The 20047-nt window shown below is 43.5% G+C and overlaps 1 protein-coding gene across 3 annotated transcripts in view; it reads right to left on the bottom strand.

The window, feature by feature from the left end:
* Positions 1-5764: 5764 nt before the first annotated feature.
* Positions 5765-20047, bottom strand: part of CHCHD3 (coiled-coil-helix-coiled-coil-helix domain containing 3) — a 272891-nt gene continuing 258608 nt past the window's right edge. For 2 of the 3 annotated variants that reach the window (XM_059396389.1, XM_059396392.1), the window contains 3 exons: positions 17513-17648; positions 8972-9038; positions 5765-6501 (listed from right to left, as the gene is read on the bottom strand). In XM_059396389.1, coding sequence (XP_059252372.1) covers positions 9015-9038; positions 17513-17648 — 160 coding nt within the window. In that variant the 3' untranslated portion in view covers positions 5765-6501; positions 8972-9014. The remainder of the gene's footprint in view (positions 6502-8971; positions 9039-17512; positions 17649-20047) is intronic. The other variant, XM_059396390.1, reaches the window with a different exon arrangement.

Raw genomic sequence — 20047 nt, 5'->3', positions numbered from 1 at the left:
CTTCTTCTTGAAACACTTTCTTCTCTTGGCTTCCAAGTCAGCCTTGATCTGTCCCCCACCCCAATGGCCATTGTCCCATTCCTCGCCTCTCTCCTGAGAGCCATAGGGCTAAGTTGTCCGTTCACTCCCTGGGTAAGCACAGTCAGTGCCAAGGCCACACTGTTTGCCTCAGTCATGGCCACATTGATGACTCAATCTTCTATCTACCCCCAGCGTTTACCTAATAGCCTAATCAGCATTTCTACTAGGAACTGTAATTTCTATATTAAACAAGATCAAAACTGAACCCCTGATTCCTGCTCCCACCTCACCCCGATCTTCCTAGTGTTATATCTCAGCCCCAGTAAATGGTACCACTACTGAGTTAGCTGCTCAGGGAAATCTTGGGCTTTTTATACTTTTCCTCTCTTTCTCTCTCCCCACCCACCTCCATCTAATGCAATAGTCAGTCTTACTGGGTCTACTTTTATCTATAGATGTCCTAAATCTGATGACTGATCACCTTTTCCACGGCTAGCACCCTAGTCAGCACCTCTGGCTTACAACGTTAATGTGATAGCTTCCTACTGTTCTCTCTCCCACCTTACCCAAACTTCAGATAATTCTTCACACAGCAGCCACAGTCATCTTTTAGAAATGTAAATTAGATAAAGCGATGAACCATTCCCACCCCCGCCCCCCAAGCACCAAATTTTTCAAGGGCTTTTTTTTTTTTTTAAGACTTTATTTGACAGAGAAAGATCACAAGTAGGCAGAGAGGCAGGCAGAGAGAGAGAGAGAGAGAGAGAGAGAGAAAGAAGCAGACTCCCCGTTGAGCAAAGAGCCCAATGCAGGGCTCAATTCCAGGACCCTGGGATCATGACCTGAGCCGAAGGCAGCGGCTTAACCCACTGAGCCACCCAGGCGCCCCTCTTTCAATGGTTTTTAATCACACTCCGAATAAAGCTTAATTCTTACCATGGAGAAAGAGGTCCCTCCTGCTCGGACCCTGCCTGCCTCTCTGAACTCATCTCCCAATACTGTAATCTGCCTTTTTTTACTCCACTCAAGCCACAAGGACCTCTTTGCTGTTCCTTAACGCACCAAACTTATTCTCACCTCAGGACCTCTGTGCTTACTAGATTCTCCCCATCCTGGAATGCATTTCTCATTTACCTCCACCCTGGACAAGCCCCACTGCATCCCCCTGGACTCTCCAGTTCTTGCCCTGCTTTACTATTTGCATACTCATTGACTATTCCCTGACGTCATGTTTATATTTGCACACTCATTGACTATTCCCTGACCTCATGCTTACTGTTCACTCCCCTCCCACCCCACTCTGTGTAAACTCTGAGAGGCTGGGGCTGGTCTATTGTGTTGACCAGTGTATCCCTGACCCCCGGGACAGTGCCTGGGGCACAAGGTAGGCTCTGCTGCATCAAGGTGTGGGTGATTCAGGCAACGCCAATGTGGCCTGGTCCTGCGGCTGAAAGCCACCCCTTCCGGGTCCCAGCGCGAAGGAGAGGAAGTTGTAAGTGGTTATACAAACTTGGGACAGTAACTTCTGCTGTTCCTGAAAAAGCATCCCCACGGGGATCTATAACTCATTTTCTGCTTCTGTACAATAACGCCTTTCTAACTTTACAGATAAATTCATTTCCAGTGGAGGAAAATCACCTTCTGCCTTTGTTACTGAGATTGCCAAGTTCTGTGTTAGGCACCCGAGAGTGAGGAGTGGGAGCTCTTTTATTTTGGGTTCACATTTAACATGTGGCTCCTGCAGAGGCATTTTAAGAACACTGAGGTTGCTCAAAATTAACTCCCGCCAGCAGGTGAGCCGACACTGTCTTCACCCTTGGCTAAGGCCGAGTTGCTGGTGCCGGCTCTGCAGCGTCTTCTAAGCCTGAAATACAGTCGTTACCACTTCAGCTCTGTGCTGAATAGTATTTTCAACGACTTTGAAGACAAATATGAGACGAGGGTGCACACTACCTCAGGGAGACGCAAAGCAAAACTAAAATTTGCAGACTGAACCGGTCGCTGGTTTGATGCTGATGGAGGAGAGAAACCTGTGGCTATGAGATGGAAGAAAATGTCTTTCTCTTGTCTCTCAGACTGCCCGGGCAGCTAACAAGCAGGTGGTCCCAGGCGCTTGGCCCTCAACCCCTATTTTACATATTTGCCAGGGATGGGGACACAGAGTGAGCCCAGGTTGTGCTGAGGCTACTGCCAAGACCTAGCAGCAAGCCTGGCCCGGGAACACACCTGGCAGAGAAGGGCACTGTGGAAGGCTCCCCAGCCCGGGCAGGGGGTTACCCTGGGGTGGGGAGGTTACCTGCGCCAGGACCATGTCTGGAAAGGAGAGCTGAGGCCAGAGCAGAGTGGTACCCTGCCACTTGGCCAGGGACCTCTGGCTGCCACATTTGCATTTTCATTTGCATTTAAAAGCTATTATAGAAATGTAGTTTACTTTGAAGACAAGGTTATATCCCAGGCACACTGCTCTCTGAGCAAAGCGACAGTAACCAGGAGAGGAAGAGGGGAGACTATGTAGGGAACAAATAGGTGAGGGAAGTTGAAGTTTTCTGCACAGGAAACTCTTTGATGTGTATGGAGGCCTCGCCTCGTCACACTCACCTCAAGAGGTTGAAGCATTTCATTAAATTGAGGTATAGCTATTTCCCACTTAGGGTTGACTTGGTTTGAGGGAATTTCGGGGACTGAAAACAGTTTCAGTTTTCAGTTTCTAACTTCCTTAATTGAAAAGCCATAAATATGGTGACCATATGTTTTGAATCTAAACTGGGTTTAATACTGGACTGTTCCACAAATACAGGGCATATTATCCACCACCTAAAGAAGGCTGTGGGTCTGGGGTGTCTGGCTGGCTCAGCTGCTAGAGCGTGTGACTCTTGATCTTTGGGGTCATGAGTTCGAGAGCCACACTGGGCGTCGGGCTAACTTCAAATAGTATGGCGGCTTCGGGTGTATCTGGAAGGTTCAAGTCAACTGACAGGAAAAGTGGAAGATTCTTTGATTTGGATGATGACTTTACTAAAGCTAAGGGAGAAGGAGCATTGTCCTGCCAGCGATACTGAAGCTGAAAAAACCTGGACAGAGAGAGAGAGAGAGCATACAACATGAAATATAAAACACATACATACACTAGAGAAAGTACAATGAAAAACCTAAGAAAGGACTTGCCCTGATCAGCAAGTGCAGGGAAACCAGAAGAAGAGTCAAAGATTCTGTATAGGAGATAATGTCCTCAGCACCCCTGCAGGAATCCCTCCCAGGAGCCGGCCCTGAAAGGCCAAGTGTGGGATGAGAGAAGTTTAAACAGAAAGCAGCAGCTAGAAGCGGAGAAACAGATGGGAAAGCCAGAGAGGGGGAAAGCAAAGAAATGGACGAAGACCTGGGGGAGAAGGGGAACAGAGCAGTGACAGAAAACAAAAACAAACTAACTTATTCAATGTACTAGCTTTTCAAAAATATGAACTCAGAAGAGACTCCTGGTTTTCAGTTCACTTGGTCTGAATCACAATAAGTTACTGCTACCCTTTCAATTCTTCTTTATCGGCTCTAATTCTTACATCTTAAAAGGGTCAGATCCTACTGCTCACTGAAATGGGGGAAGAGAATGATCCTGTGGGTTTCTGGCAAAAGCAATTATACATGTGGGCTGAAAGATATCAAGCTAAGAACCACAGGTTCCTAGCTTGTAAGCCAGAGAAGCTAAGGCCATCTGGCTGCTTGTTCAGTTCTAAGCAGAATACAACTAAGAGCTACTACAGAGTCTCATTGGTTGACCAGCAGGCCACAAGCAGCTGGCTTTGAGCCGTCCACATTTGCTATTAATTATGATTAGCCAATAATTTTTTAAACCACCCCATGTGAGCGAGTCTTCTGTAATAAATTACTGATTTTTCAAAGAGAGGACTTTGTACTGGGCTGATCCAGCTGTCTTCTAGAAGTTCCCCAGACATTTGCTTAGGGCAACCAGCTTTCAGAATACTGGATTCTTCTGGGTTTCAAGAGCTAACCTATTGTGGTTCAAGGTCTGCTCGACTTCATGGAGAAACTGATTGGAGCACGTCATTCTCATGAGACTCCTAAATCACAAGTCTTCCCCGGCACTTGTCCTAAAGTCTTCAGTGACCTGAACAGAGCTGTAAGGTGGTCAACAGGGAGGTCTCCAAAAGTGGAGAAAAGGCACCACCTCATCCTTTTATTTCCCCAAGGGCCGTCTTTCCCCGTACCCATCACGTTGATCAGAATGATAGATTAGTAACCTGACAAACCGCCCCCCCCCCCCCCCCGTCTCATGTATCTAACCAGCTTGAAATGCCTGATGCTACAGTGCTGCATTTCTCTGCCAGCGACAAGACTGGCAGCCTGGGATGTGCCAAGTTCTTGGCTCTCAATTGCAAAACAAAACAGTCTAGGAGGGAATTTGCGAGTTAGCTGATTTGCAAACACTACCGCAAGTCACCGCGTAAACACTTGTTTTTGTGTACCTATTATTTCTGCCAGGCAGTTACCTGGATGCATTCCTGACAGTGGCCAAATGTGCAGCTCAAGTTACCTTCCTCCTTCATTCCCACTTCAGTGAGCTCAGCTTATTTTGCACCATTAAAAAACAAAGATAAAAACAAACAAAAAAAAACCCTTCGTGAAACAGTAATCACAGAGTCTCTTGGTTAATTACAGAAGGAGAGTTACCAAGGTCACTCAGAATCAACATCAGGTCTACAGGTGTGTCCAGAATGGTCCAGGAAGATGCCATTCGAATGGAGCCAACTTGGGAATTAGGAGGAATTAAGAAGCCACACTTACATATACAGGGGTTGGTTGAAATTTCCAAGCACAAATTCATCCTGATTCCTCTAAAGTAAAAGGGGAAGTGTGGGCAAGGTGGATAGTTTTTCCATGACCCCAACTCCAAATACCAGTCTATGGGATGATCACACGAACCGACGACAACATATACTGGGCCCGACTGAATGGATGTGGAAAGCATTTGGACTCTTTGCCAGAAACCTATGGCAGCTTCTTCAATTTTTCATCAACTGACAGTTGAAGAATCAGTATAGTGACTTCTTAGTCCCAAAGTTGGTAAGAAGCAGAACACAAACTGAATACAGATACTCCTTATTCCAGAGGTTGTATTCTTAATCATTTTACTAAATTCTCTTTCTCTCTCTGTCAAGATAAAAGTGGCATAAAACTTCTACATAACGAAAGATATTTAGAGGACATCACAGAGCACTGGCATTTTCTTCTCCATGTATATCTCAGAAAGAACTTTCCATTCATCTTCAGTGTGAATGCTAACTTCCAACTTACCAAACCCAGGGTTGAAGCACCAATCCTCTGGTAGAAAAACAAGTTATAATCAAGAAAATTCAGTGAAACTGGAAAGAAGAAAATCTGCAGGAGTTGATTTTTTTTTTTTTTTAACATTTTCATAGTTTTGCAGGGTCACACATTCCTAACCAAGCTTATCTAATCTAGTTCTTGCCCCAGGCAGGGTGACTTAAGTCATCCCAAAGACAGGAAGGTTCATGCAATTTGTAAAGATCTTTCTGAATCCTACCTAGCTGGGAGGCAAGTTGTAAGCATCTCATGCCTGTCTGAGGCTCTGCGAAGTGCTTTGGAGCTTTTTAGTGGAAAGGTACGGCACAGATGCAAATTAATAACAATATAAATCAACTCAATTCCCACATGCATAACCATCTAATCCAACGAAAGGAATACACGAGGCCCCAGGCTGCAATGCCAGTCTTCTTCGGAAAATATATTTATTATTGATAGTGAGTGCAGTAAAGATGTCAGTATTCATGATCGAGAAGAGGTTGTATAAGCCAAGGTTGCCTTTATGTTGATAAAAAATGCCTTATTTCACTTGTAATCATAAACATTATTCCAGTAAAAGAGGTACATTTTTCTCTCCTTTTTGTCTTACTTATATGATCACCATAATAAGTTAAAATGAAGTAGCTCTTATGTAGTCAGGGGAGAAAAGAAGAAAGAGAAAATCAACACACCAGAGCTCAGAAGACTGCACTGAGCCCTGCTGGGCTGAGATGGGAGGTTTGGTGCCCTCTCCCCAACCCCGTTCCAATTACCTTAGCCCCCATCCCAACCCCCAACCCCAGCTCTGCTGGAATGAAGATTCACCCAACCCTGGAGCTTGGTGAGAAGAGAAAGTTGAATAGAAAGTCAGATAGGTGGAGAGGGCTGCCTTTCTCTTTTAATCATCGTGAACAGGGCTGACTAACACTGCAGTGTGTCCTTGCTGGCTGATACCTGATCTAGGCCTTGGCTTTTCAAACTGCAGCTGATCAAATTGGGATACGCTTCGGCTGCATCTGCTCTTTGGTGCTTCTCTTTAATCGTCTTCTCCTTAAATGGGTTACTTTCTTACTAGGAAAAAAAAAATGTTCCGCCTCTGGAATTAACGTTGAGGAGTTCTGCTTGTTCTAAAAGTTGACTTTATCCTCCTTTCTCAAGCATGCTCTGCAAGAGAAAGAGAAAACATGAGTTTTACCAGCAGAAGGAGGGATCCCCCAAACGGCAGTAACTATTTAGTACTGTTTATGTTACTTTTCCAAGATCTGCTCAAAAACACATAAAAGCTACATGCTTCTTGGTCTCAAAATATTATTACCTTTAATGAACACCATTGCTTAATCATGCATAATCTCTAAATGACCCCGCCCCCACCCCTGCCACCATTACCAAGCTGAACTCAAGAGTGAGCATGGCCCGGATCGTAGCGGGGTGTGGACAGGTGTGCTGTCTCACTACCAGGGGCATCTGGAAAGTGTTAGTATTTCTGGTGGCCACAGGGACTGGGTGAATCTCCTGCAAGGCAGCAGGGGTGGGGGTGACGGGTGGAGAGTGGTGGGTCGGGGGGAGTTAAACCCCCAAGACTCCGAGAGGGCGAGAATCTCTCCCAGAAACCTCTGCCCGCTCCAGGCAGAACACAGACGTTCGTGAGCCTGTAACGCCGGACGGAGCTACAAAGATAAGTATCTATTCTGAAACTGCGAAAATGGCCCCTACATCCTATTTAGTTCTTTATTTTTGTGACCGGGGGAAGGGGGTGGTAAATAGGAAGAGTGTTCAACCATCACGTTAAAACTCTGTAACTAGCCGGGGCAGTGCATATACTCTTTCCATTCTCAGGAATCTTTAAAAAAAAGACAAAAATGATGCTTTTCCCTTTAGTTTTGAAATTATCCAGGAAGAGGAGACTAGGCTGCCTGCAGTTCACCTGTTCACGCCTTCTTCCTTAGGACCTTCCAGCCAGCCACTCACATACCCAGCTCTTAACTGAGCTCCTACTAGGTAAGCTCTGCACGGAGGGATGTGCTTTGGGGAAACCAATACACAAGCCCGTGGAAAATTAAGGCATAATATAATGTAATAATTCGCTATTTTAAAAAATATACTTGCTAAATATATGCTAAAATTAATCTTATTGAATAAATAACATACACACCCAGTACAAAATTCAAGATAAACAAAAGAATACGGAGGAAAAAGTAATTTTTTTCCTCGCACCTGTTTCCCAGGTTCTTGGGTATTCTTGCAGAGAAGGTAATAGTTCAAAAGAGGAGTGGTTCTAACTCCTTCAGAGGAACAGAGCTCTCTAGAACTGGAGTGGTTAGAGGAGGCTTCTAAAAGGACCTTTCAGACTATTTCTCTGAGTCTTTCAGACAGAAGGAAGGCTCAGGAGCAGGCTGGGGAGGGGTGAGGGCAGGAAGCAGCCAAAAGGATTCGGAGGTAGGAGCAAGCCCAGTATGGAGGGCGGAGGAGAAACACCGGCCTAGCCAGAGGAAAGGGTGTACACCAAGGACCTAAAGAGCGCCCAACTTAAGGGGGTAGGAGAAGAATCAATGAAACAAGATGGGATTGGGAGGGAGACAAACCATAAGTGACTCTTAATCTCACAAAACAAACTGAGGGTTGCTGGGGGGAGGGGGGTTGGGAGAAGGGGGGTTAGGTTATGGACATTGGGGAGGATATGTGCTTTGGTGAGTGCTGTGAAGTGTGTAAACCGGGTGATTCACAGACCTGTACCCCTGGGGATAAAAATATATTATATGTTTATAAAAAATTAAAAAAAATAAAGAGCGCCCAAAAAGGGCCCAGAGTAAAAGCCCGTTGGCTTTCTGGAAAAAAAAAAAAAAAAACCTGTTGGCCTCTGGAAAAAACCTGGGAATCCAACACATGTCTTCAAATAGGAAAAAATCATTTAGGAGGGTTACTCTGACCTCCCTGGCATAACGGGTCCAACAGATAAGAGTCTGAAGGCAAGACCACCAGGGCAGAGACAGATTAGGAATTAAGGGTGGGAATGAGAAATAGAGCCATCAAAGACACAGCTAGAAAAACAGAAGTGGTGAGACTTAAGGTCTGGTGATCCTCAGTGAAAGGGAGAACAATGAGAGAAAGAGAAAACTCAGGGGGAGGAGCCAGCCTGGGAATGAGGGAAAGGACTTACATTGGGGGTTTCTAAGAAATCCCAAGTGGAAATGTCTAGAAGGAAGTTACAGCCTTGGGAAGAGATGTCAGCATTTAGAGATGAAGATTTAAAGCCAAAGAAGAAGAAAAATGATCAAAATAGGACAGAAAGAGTGGAATGCCAACTAAGAGAGCGTGTTGGGTTACAAAAGCACAGGACAGGTAGATTATCCTGACTTAGCCATGATTATAGGCTATGTCCATAGGGCACAAAAGACCAGATACAGAAGCAGGCCAACTAGTTTAGAGAGAACACATACAGAAATGGTCACAAAAGATGATAATTAGAAAAGCCAGGTGCATCGAGAGAAAACAGGAAAGACAAAGCAGATAAAGCAGAAGACTTTGCTCAGCAGAATTGTCTTACAGAACAAACACCATGATATGAGACTACTCTCAAAACCATCATCCATATATGCTCTGTATTTATTGGAAAAAATAAAAATTGAGCACCTACGATGTAAGAGTCAGATCAGACCATGTCCCAGTATCATAGTGTCTCATTTATCCTCTTGTGGCTTGATCTGTGTGAGACAACAACCGTGGGTCCAATTATTTGGACAGGAAATGATGAAGTCCAGATATACAGATAATCTTACCACAACATTATATGTTAATACAAAACAGAATCAGTATAAAGTAGATTTATACTCGGCCCATCTAAAGGCGTTCAGTTATTAAAGAAAATCATAACCTTACAAGTGACGCCACTTTGCATTTTGACAGTTAGATACCCACTACTTTTCCAACATACCAATGGGAACTTTAAGCTATTGTCTACCTGGTCAAGATCACAGGGCTGTGCCTCATTTTATAGTTTAGGTCCTATGGTTATGACAGCTATGTGACAATGTGTAATTCTTTTCAAATGGTGCAAAATAATCTGTAGTGACCACAATATAATTAAAGCAATAAAGTGTTTTTTGAGAGTCCAGGGAATCTTTTTACTATTCTTCTTTCTGTAACCCCATCCGAATATATAAGGGTATATTTCCCAGCCAGATCATATAATGTTAAGAGTACCAGACTCTCTTTAATCTTCCAGAGAGACAAGCTAGGCCCTGGCCAGTCTGAAGATCAGTGGGCCAGTCTAACGAAAAGACTAACAGGACACTTTTGAGCAAATATAAAATACAGAGAAGTCACTGCATTCATAGAACAGCCTGCTACATGTATTAAAATTCTGATTTTCAGAGACAGCAAAATAGCTCAGCTAATGCACGGGTGGCTCCTTGAAGACACAGAAACAAGGGAAGGCTTCAGGGCAGCCAGTCTATACCCTTGTTGTAAACTGCACTCCATTGCCACCAAAGGGTGGCAGAGGTGATACAAATCCTCCTCACTTCAGTCAAAGACATTAATAAATACAATGTCAAGTTGAATCCCCCCCCCCCCAAGAAAAAAGACTGGCAAGACACTCTGTTCTTACTATTCTAACTATGCAATAAAACATGCTTAAAACCCAGGCCCACTGACCTCTGGCTGGAGGGATCCTGTGGCCTGGAAAGGTCTGTGTCATTTAGTGTCACCTTATAGGTGGTTCTCCTACGGTCTCTGTATTGGTTCTGTAAGTAGCTGCTTTTGGGCTGAATTTCAACACTGCATAAATTTAACACTGCATAAATTAACATAGGAAATTCCCCGAAGAATCAGGGAGAAGATTTGCAAGTTATAAAAAATTGCTTCCTTCATTTAAGGAACTGCTAACACTTAATCTTAATGTGGAGAAAGAAATTCCTTGCATTTGCTCATCATTCACATATAGGGGCCTGCAGAAACCCCTTTTATGAACAACTGGGTAAATTACCAAAAGGAGAGCACGGCTCAGGCATCCGCAATGCTCTCTCCTCGAGTCTCTCTGATTCCGGCCACCGAGGAAGGAACAATTGGCGGCTCACACCGTCAGAGCAGGGCCTCTGGAGACCACAGATTGCCTGCCATTTCCATTTATTAAAATGATCTTCACTGTTTTCCTCAAATATTTTTGTTACACAGTAATCTCATCAACTCATTTTTGAATTATGGCTTTCTTGAAGTAGTTGACTCTGATAGCCACGAGTCAGCTACTGGATGTCTCAATGTCTTTAATATATACATATAGTGTATATATATATTGTGTGTATATATATATGTAAAGATACTATTCAGAGTGCTTGTTTCTGAGCTCCTCCAGCATCTTGCCAAGATCTCAAAAGCCCCAATAAAGCTGAGTATGTAAGCAGGAGGATTTATGGGGAATAAATGAAATGGGAATATGTCTGGGTACACCTGAGTTTTTCCCAAGGAGGGACATGAAAAGTAGGGAGAGTAGAAGACAAGGGAGTGATGAAGACACAATGAGGAGACGGTAAGACAGAAGCAAAAGTAACCAATAAATTCAATTTAAGAGGAGCACAAAGAGAGGTTGGCCTGTGCACCAAGCACTACACCAGACCTCCTGAAAATCTGATTAGCTTACTTCCCGTGTCCTCACTCGGGCTCTCCCTGGCCAGCCAGGGCTGTTCTCTAGTTGCCCTGCTTAATGCCTGGACCTGGTTTCATACCTTCCCTGACAAATGCTCTGTGTAGTATTCAAATTAAGTTACAAGTAATTAACTGTTTACACAACTTGCTGCATTAACGGACCAAACACAAACACACTGCAGCTCTAACTCTTGAAGGATAAGCACTAGAAAAGAAATGCCTATTAAGTAAGAAGAAGGAGTCTATTACCATCGTAATATTTCTTCTATTAAATACGAATTTTTAAAAAAAGAGAAAATGTCATAGAGCGACTATTACTCCCAGAAAATGGTTTTGAGGCTTCCCTGTGACAGAAGAGAATGATAATGCACATAAAGTTTGGAATTCGGTTTGCTTTGATGGGACTCCAAGTCCAAAGGGCCACCCTACCGAAGGACGGGAAATCTGTGGCATACCCATGTGTTATCCAGAGTATGAGCAGCCCAGCTGGGCCATTAATAAACGTCATTAAGTGATGAGGATAAAGAAGCCTCTGAACACAACAAAAACATGCTCCCACAGGTCTTCCCAGAATATTAACCTTCTTGATTTATCTCTGTGCTCCCTGAAGGTGGATGTCTGTGGACATCAGAAGCAAATGCGTAAAGAGGGGGCCCCTGGGGTGGGGGGTGGGGGTGGAAGCAGGGTGACTGGAGCAGCAGAGCCAAGGGAGGGTTAGTGCCGATGGTGAGCCGGCCCGGGGACCGTGCTACCTTGGTTCAGTGCCTCCTTCCTCCCTCCTGGCCACGAAAACCAGATGTGGCTCCTCACCCAAGGGCACCTAGTTTCAAAGGAGGCAGCAGGAGGGGAAGAAAATACTTCTTTCTGAGGGGCTCCCACTCTCTCTGTCCAAAACCTCTTCCGATTTGTTCTTGAGGCTGAACTAGGAACTAGTTCCCAGGGTGGGTCTGATGAGACCTCTGCCAGATGGCTCAGGCCCGAGAAGCTGTGACAGGCATTGGCAGGTTCCCAACTCCCGAAAGAGGGAAAACACAGACTTAGCAGGGCCTCTGAAAGATCGAAGACCTCTAATCCAGATTAGGCCAATGGGCTCTAGAGTATGTCTGTCAAACTCTTGTGCACAGTTACTTGGGGAATCTGCTAAAAGTTTGGATGCCCAGGTCCAACCTCAGACCTTCTGAACCATAATATCCAGGGATGGGGCCAGATGTGTTGCATTTTAAATATCCTCCTCGGCTGATTCTGATGTCTCCCCAACCTGGAGACCTGATATTACAGAAAATAGCACACTGGGTTTGGCATCAGGAATGGGCTATTCTGGTCTGGACTCTGTCCCATAATTTGTGAGTGCAAATATTTCCAGGTGAGAAGATGGGGTTAGGTCACATGACCTCTGAGGTCTGTCTAGCGCTAACAGCCCATGACTCTACTCAATCATTTGGACGTAATTATAATTCATCTGAAAACAATGATAAAATACAACTTGCTTTGGCTCTGGGTTTTTCTTTCAAGAACGTTGATTTCGAAAGCAACAGGGAATCCTATGCTTTTTAGACCTTCTTCATGCTCAGAAAACAGGGAGTTATCTGAGCCCTGGTCTCACACAAACCCAGGTCACAGGGGAGATACAAAGCACTGTCCTTAAGAAGGCTTATGCTTCCTGCCATGGGAAATGCTTCCATATGCCCTGATCTTAATTCAGGATCTCTATTTTGGGAGATAACCCAAGGACTGGAAGTGTCATTTCCATTTTGGAAAGGAAGAACTGGGTGCACTAGCATTGGGCTGAAGTAACTTCGTATTAAGATCTAGCCTTGGGGCGCCTGGGTGGCTCAGTGGGTTAAAGCCTCTGCCTTCGGCTCAGGTCATGATCCCAGAGTCCTGGGATTGAGCCCCACATCGGGCTCTCAGCTCCGCGAAGAGCCTGCTTCCTCCTCTCTCTCCCTGCCTGCCTCTCTTGCCTACTTGTAATCTCTGTCAAATAAATAAATAAAATCTTAAAAAAAAAAAAAGATCTAGCCTCATGTACTGGGGTCTTGACCTCATGCTCTCCACTACCAGGGGGTGCCTTTCCGATCTCCCAGTGATGCCAGCAGGAAGCATAGGCCTAAGGTAGGCCCCGCCTCGCTTACAGGACGTCCTCACTTCCATCCTTCCTTCAGCTGATCTGCTTACTTGGCCACTGACCCCCGGCCCATTTGTTGATTTAAACTTCTGCATTGGTCTCTCTTCTCCTGTCTGGCCTCCACCATCTGACTCCAGGCTGCACACCAACTTCTGTCCTTTGGCATCTCCTGGGTCTGGTCCTTGTTTTAGTCCCAGGCTTTCCTTGGCGCTTCTGACCTGGCTTCCTGCTCTGTCTCCACACTCCCTCACCACTCACGATCCACATGGATAGGTGAAAGCCACTGCAGAGCAGGGGAGCCTAGGGCTGGCTAGAGGTAGGCAGCCTACATTTTCTGGTGGAGTGTATTAGCCTGGCAGGCTACGTTTGCCAGGCGATGCTGAGACAGCTTTTTCCAGTACACTGCCTTTGGAGAAACTGTTTTTACCCCCTCCTAGTTCATTCTGCCACTTTGGCTTCCCTGGGGCTGTCAGGAGCATCAGCTTCAAGGAAAGAATATATAGCTGTCGGAGGCCAGGCGACATGCAGGAAAATCAGAACTACACATTTAAGGCCGACAGAAAAATCTAAGAGGCAGAGGGGCCCAAGGGCTGGAGGTCCCCAAGGCAGGGGTGCTGCCTATACTAAACAGACACGTCTCTTGACTGAAATGCGCTCCTGGATGTGTGTTCCTGTGCACACAAACTCTTGCTCTCCATGCATGTTAGTACAATTAATCCCACATCATCACAGCTTGAAGCCCCTCAAAGATCACCTAGTTCAAAGCCATAATTCAGCAAAGAAGAAACCGAAGCCTAGGTCACCATGACTAGCCTGGAATGTTACCTACAGTATTTCCCATAAACTCTACCTTCCAGGGGACACAGAATGTTTGCCCAGAGTCCAGCCAGCTTCTGTATCATTCTGTCAGCAGCAGGCTTGGGGAAAGAGCTGGAATGCTTCGAATCACCCCCTAAGCATGTGACTCGCCACCCCCCCCACCAGCCCCACCCCACCCCAAACAGCCAGATGTTGCAAGAAAGTATCAGAGCAGTGGGGGTGTCCAGGGAAACGGAGCAATACAGATCTGAGAGGGGACCTTTCTCTATCCTCTCCACACCGTCTGATGAAAGAAAACTTGGGTACCTTTTTGGTCCGCTAGCAGCAAATATCCCAAGCTTCCCATTTCTTTCCCACCTTCTGTGGTCCCCTGTAAGGGCAGGTGAACCAAGACTGAATAGGAATCAGGTTATCAGGGTAAGAACAGGTAATTCAATCGTGGGGAGTTTATAGAGAGCCAAGAAGCTAAGCAGATAGGAGAAATAAAAGACACAGCCTATCAATCGATGTCCGGTTCCACTTTTGAAAGCTGTACCTCATATAGCTAGCCAATAGTTTTTAATCTTAGAAACAATAATTACAGCAATTTATTATCTCTTTGCCCTTATGAAGAACATATAACTTAATATACTGGAAGTAACAGCCAAATGTCTCACATCAACCCAGGAGGAATTGTATAAGAAGAGCTGAAAGAAGACTGATGTGGGTAAATGGATGGAGAAAGGAAAAACAGAGCTAAGGAATATCCGGATATTTTCTGATCAGTAAAATGTATTAGTCTATAGAACGTGCCTCAAGGGAACTGGTGAAAGCCCAATCTTGTGAATTACTTAAAAGTGGAGTGGATTTGGTCCTTGGAATTATTCCAAGGGGAAAACTCTTGCACTGTGCCGGAAATGGGCAATATGACCTAATGGGTTGTTGCCATGTTGACTATTTTCCACATTAGCATGTCTGGGTGGTTCTTTGGATTTAACAAGGGAACACAGAAGGGGAGCTGACCTGTCGGGATCACTATATTGCAGAAGACCCTTCTGGCAAGGGGTGGAATCGGGGGTCACAAGGTTAGAAAACTTCACACTGAGAAACAGGGAAATGTGGTATGAGAAGAAAGTGCTCAGGAGATGCTGATATCAAGCCCCTGTGGCCATTGAGCTGTGGCCTTAAAATAGGGCACCTTTTGGCTGGGGGGCACCTTTGTCCACGGCCCACCTATCTGTTTGTTACCTTCAGTCTCCAATACTTCATTTGATATTCATATTTTTCTCTTCACTTCATCAACATCATTGACATTTTCTCTCAACACCTTATTTCTGTATTAGTGGATAATGGCTGTCCCTTCTCACACCCAACTCAAAAACCAAACACCATTTTTCATTATTTTTGTTTTTATGGTAAGGTGTATCTTGGTTTAGTTGTTACATTTACAGTCATGACTCTTCCTGGGTTTCAAGTCTCTCAACTGTAAAACCGTGAGAAGAAAACCATCTCTATTTACATCTCAGGTTGTCATAAAAACAAACAAGAGAACGGATGTGAAATCACCTGGAAATCTAAAGTACTATAGAAATATAAGGTATCATTGCTTCTTGTTTTCTTGCCCTTTATAATGTTGCCCATCTTAGGATAATAATACTTTGTGGACAGCTATCTTTGTATTTTTACCTGGTGTTATATGCTCCCTGAATATAAGAGTTGTAAAAACAACAGATACCTCAAAACACACTTGCTGGAAAGGATATTAAATTATGTTGCAGAGTGGGGGAAGGGATCTCTTTTGGACTCACTAGAAATAACTTGGTGCTTTGAGATGATCTGTTTAGTGGTTTCAACATGAAATAACACAACGCAAGAAAGAGGGAAAAAATAAGATTTACTGAATACTTTATATAAATGTAATCCCCATAACAGTGGGGATAATATCACCCCAATTCACAGACAAGAAAAATCAATGCCCAAGGTCACAGAGTTGGTAAAAGACAAAGCTTTAATACAAACCCAGATCTGCCCAATGTGAACTCCCTACAGCACTGTGTGGCATATATGTTGTCACAAAATAAGTTTGTTTTATTCTATAAAATATATGCCATTGATCCCAAGAGGCAAGGTGCAAACAATTCAACACAACCCAGATAGGCAGGGGGGAGTCGAAACTCCATCCACCCTCGCAGGTACCACTTTGGTAATGTTACAAATCACACCCTGCAAATAGGCATGTTAGTTAGATGCTAGCGAAGAAACATACACTTTGTCACAGCCGTTCTTTGCACTAACTACTACCCCCACCTTGATGTGGCACTAATATCAAGTTAGGAAAATCCATGGGTCAACCTGCAGGTCCCAGGCGCTTCAGTTAGTATCACTATTAAAGGTTGGGGCTTGTTAAGAGCATATAAGAAACTGTCTCTGACAAATAAAATGTAGTAACTTAACATTAGCAACATTACTTCTAACAAAAACCTTTAAAGAAAAGAATCCCGGGCATGCTACTAGGAGTTACACAGTTGGAGCTACAAGCAAGGAACAGAAGCCTCAAGTCACTAGGCTTTTAAGGAAAATACAGGCTTTTAATAAATCTTGATTATATTTTTTTCTACTAATGCTGATGTTACTTTCCAGCTATCCAGACAATACCAACCCTCCCATAAATATCAGAAATTTACAGAGTGTTAGAAATTCACACTAAGTGGTTTTATTGTAACTACAGCAAACTAGACTGCAGAAAGGCATGCTGTGTAACTCAAACACTAGATTTAGTTGGGTCAGAAGGTCAACTGTAGGGAGTTTGTGAGCAGAAAGAATCAAGGTTTCTAATAATTTCTGTCTGTCAGAACAACCTACATCCAACTGTTAAATCAGTTAAATGATGGGCAATTACGTGACCTGCCAGAATTGATAATTTGCTTCGGAGTTTAACATTAGCTTTCTAAAACACATGAATTACAGAAAACACATGTCCTGTGAACACTGAATTATTCTGGAATGGAGGGGACAGGTCAAAAGAAGAGTATGGCTGAGGTACATAAAAGCGATGGAAAGTGTTGCCTAAATCCCATCTCTGACCTCCCTTTCCCTGCCCAATCTGGTGGGCTCTCCCAACCGGTAGAAGATTGAATGGTGCTTGAAAGGTGACTTCTTGTTTTAGTTTTTTGTTTTTTGTGTTCCTAAGCCAGGCTCTCTGCATGACTACTTGCTGCTTATAGACCCAAAGCTGCCGGCTCCTTACCTTGCATCCTTTCTTTTTGCTGGCTTTGAGTACTGGCCCAGAAATCCGGGGCAATGACCTTGAGGTCACAGTTATTATAAAGGACAAAGCCTCAAAGCAACTGGAAAAAATATTGTTTTAGTAGGAATCTTCTTTCCTACAAGTGAATGAGCTAAACATAAGGTGAATATGGGTTCTTCCCACAACTGCCAAGATGGAAGTCGGTTACTAACTAATGGACTCGTTATGGCAATTCTTGATGACAACGACAAGTTTGGTTTATAAAGCGCTTCCATACACATTAACCTATTCAGTCCTTATCACTGCCCTATGATGCTGGACTCACTTCCTTCTGGTGCCCCATTTAACCTGGCCGGCACACCCACCTGTTTGGCCTGATTGACACAGCGCATGTACTGGTCAGCCAGAGCGGAGCAGCTGAGGGTCTGCTGGGTGTTCTGGCGGTAACACTGGAGAATTTTGGCCTGCAGATCAGCACAGACAGGATGAAATTCATACCGCCTGAAAAGAAGAACAGGAACCAGTGAGACAAACGGTCTTCGATCAGAATGAAGATTAAGGCTATCAGAATGAAGATTAAGGCTACAGAGTATATGAAACATTAAATAAGATACATATGTTACAAGTGCAGGAAGAAAGTTTCTAAAAATGATTTCTATGACATTAGTTCCAGTAATCAATACCACCATGAACCTCTCCCGACACTGTAACATTCCCAACCAAACCTATACCTCAATCAGCTGAATGATGCCAATACTCTTCAGCCCAGTCAGCCAAATCAGAAACTTGAGAGCCCTAACTTCTCCCTTCCACGCCCATATCCAGACGGTTGCAAAGTTCGAGATAATACAGTCTGATCCTCTTTCTCTATATTCACTATCATGACATTAATTAAAAATCACTCGTATTCTGGAATCAGCCAATGTCCTCTAAACTAATCTGTCTCTTAGCTTTTACCCCTCTCCTCCTGCCTTCCAGAAGGTTCTTGCTAACACATATGTATAACTGAGACCGTATCTCTCTCTACTACTTTCTAAATAAAATGCAAGGTCAACAGGCAAGCCCTTCTGGATCAGGTTTCCATCTGCTCTTTAGCCTTCATTCCCCGCATGACTGTGGCCTGACCAAACCACTTTCAGGGTTTGATCCACACACGTCCCTTCATGTCTTTGCCCATGCTGCTCTTGATCTTGGACATGCTCTGCACCCAGACTCCCACCCATTCCTATATATCTGGAAAATAACTACTCGTCTTTCAATATTTGGGTTAAGTACTGAAGTGTGTAACCTTCTCTAGACAGCTTCACTAGCTGTCCATTGAAGTCGAGTCTACTACTCCCTTTTTGATGACCCCAGTGATCCTGGATTAGCTTCTTCTACCACTTTTTTCACCTTCTACTTAATACTGACTACACCATAGTCTGGTGTAATTTACTAGCTTATACCTACTAGGAGGCAAATGCCAAGAAGTAAGGACTGTCTTATCTTCTTGTGACTTCACCTATGGATATGGATACCTCTTATAGAAGTCACGCAATAAACTACTGAGAATACAAATGGGTGGAAAAAAAACATTTTTAAATTTTCTGAGCTAAAATTTCACTAATTATACTTACAAATCTCAGATTTTAGTTAGATTTGCTTTCAGTGAATATGCAGTAGCAAACATAAATGTCTCCGAAAATCTTAAAATACACACTTGAAAAATGATAACAAAATCAACCAAATGAATTATACCAATGAAAAGGAAATATTCTTATTAAGATGGTAGAGGAACTTGAATTATAAGGACTAAAAATACATGGAAAAATACATAATATTATCACTTTTAATCTAGGGATTCATATTTTTTCAAATTAGTTTTGTTTAGTACAAAAGGCTTCCAGTCTTTCGTATCAGTTCTTTTTTTTGCAATTTAAATTTTTTATTTCTATCGTAATCTTGAAATAGCATTATTTTATATTAAATGGGTTCTTTAAAAAACCTCTAGAGAATACAGGGGGAATATTTCTCATCACTAAGGAAAACCCCTGGGTGATGATTTATCTCATTACTTTTATCCAACATACTAAACTAATATGTATTTTGCTCGTACAGAAAACTGAAACGCAAACCGTGTTACTGGTCCCTGAGGGAATTTACTTCTTCCTACCATCTGAAGAAAGCAGACATACAGGGGAAAAAAAAAAATAATCCCACAAATTTTACACAACACTGCTTTTACTTTTTCATTCATTACCTTACTGCTCTGCCAAATATGTGAGAACAGAATTTATATCCAAATCCCTGGAGTTTCCATTCTCTCTAAGATTTCAAAGTTTGTATGTCTATGAATTCTTTTTGGACATGGATTTCCCCTAATCCCCTACCATGAACATCAGCATCTGAAGGGAGTCGGCTGTGCTTCGGAACGCAGAAGCACAGACACCACAAACTGACTGGTTATATATAGCAAGACACATCTGGATAAATATTGAATCAAATATAATTAAGCATTAGGTCAACTGAATCCAGAAAATACATGACTAACGCCTAAGATTGTTCATGGGAAAACAGGGTTATGTTCTTTCCTAGGGCTGAGGATCACGATTCTTCTATCCTATCTTAGGTTTAAAAGCAAAGGAGGGAGGATGGGGAAGGAAGCCGAGAACAATCCCCACCTTCTCTTCAGATCTTCCCCCATTAACATGCAAGAAAAGATTGTAAAGAACTGAGCTTCCACATGCTAAACATCATAAAGAAGAGGGTGGTTTTTTTTCTTTTAAAAAACTATTTGCGATGGAATAATTCATCCAATACTATGAACTTCTTAGAAAGTGGCAATTTAAGTTGTATATAAACATTTATCGAGTTGAGCTGTTAGTCATGTAAGTTAATGTCCATGAGTTATTTATGATCTG

This window comes from Mustela nigripes, chromosome 4 (assembly GCF_022355385.1).
Source record: "Mustela nigripes isolate SB6536 chromosome 4, MUSNIG.SB6536, whole genome shotgun sequence".
In the NCBI taxonomy this organism is placed as follows: Eukaryota; Metazoa; Chordata; class Mammalia; order Carnivora; family Mustelidae; genus Mustela; species Mustela nigripes.
Note: the sequence above shows the minus strand (reverse complement) of the source record. Positions and strands in the feature narration are given on the sequence as shown.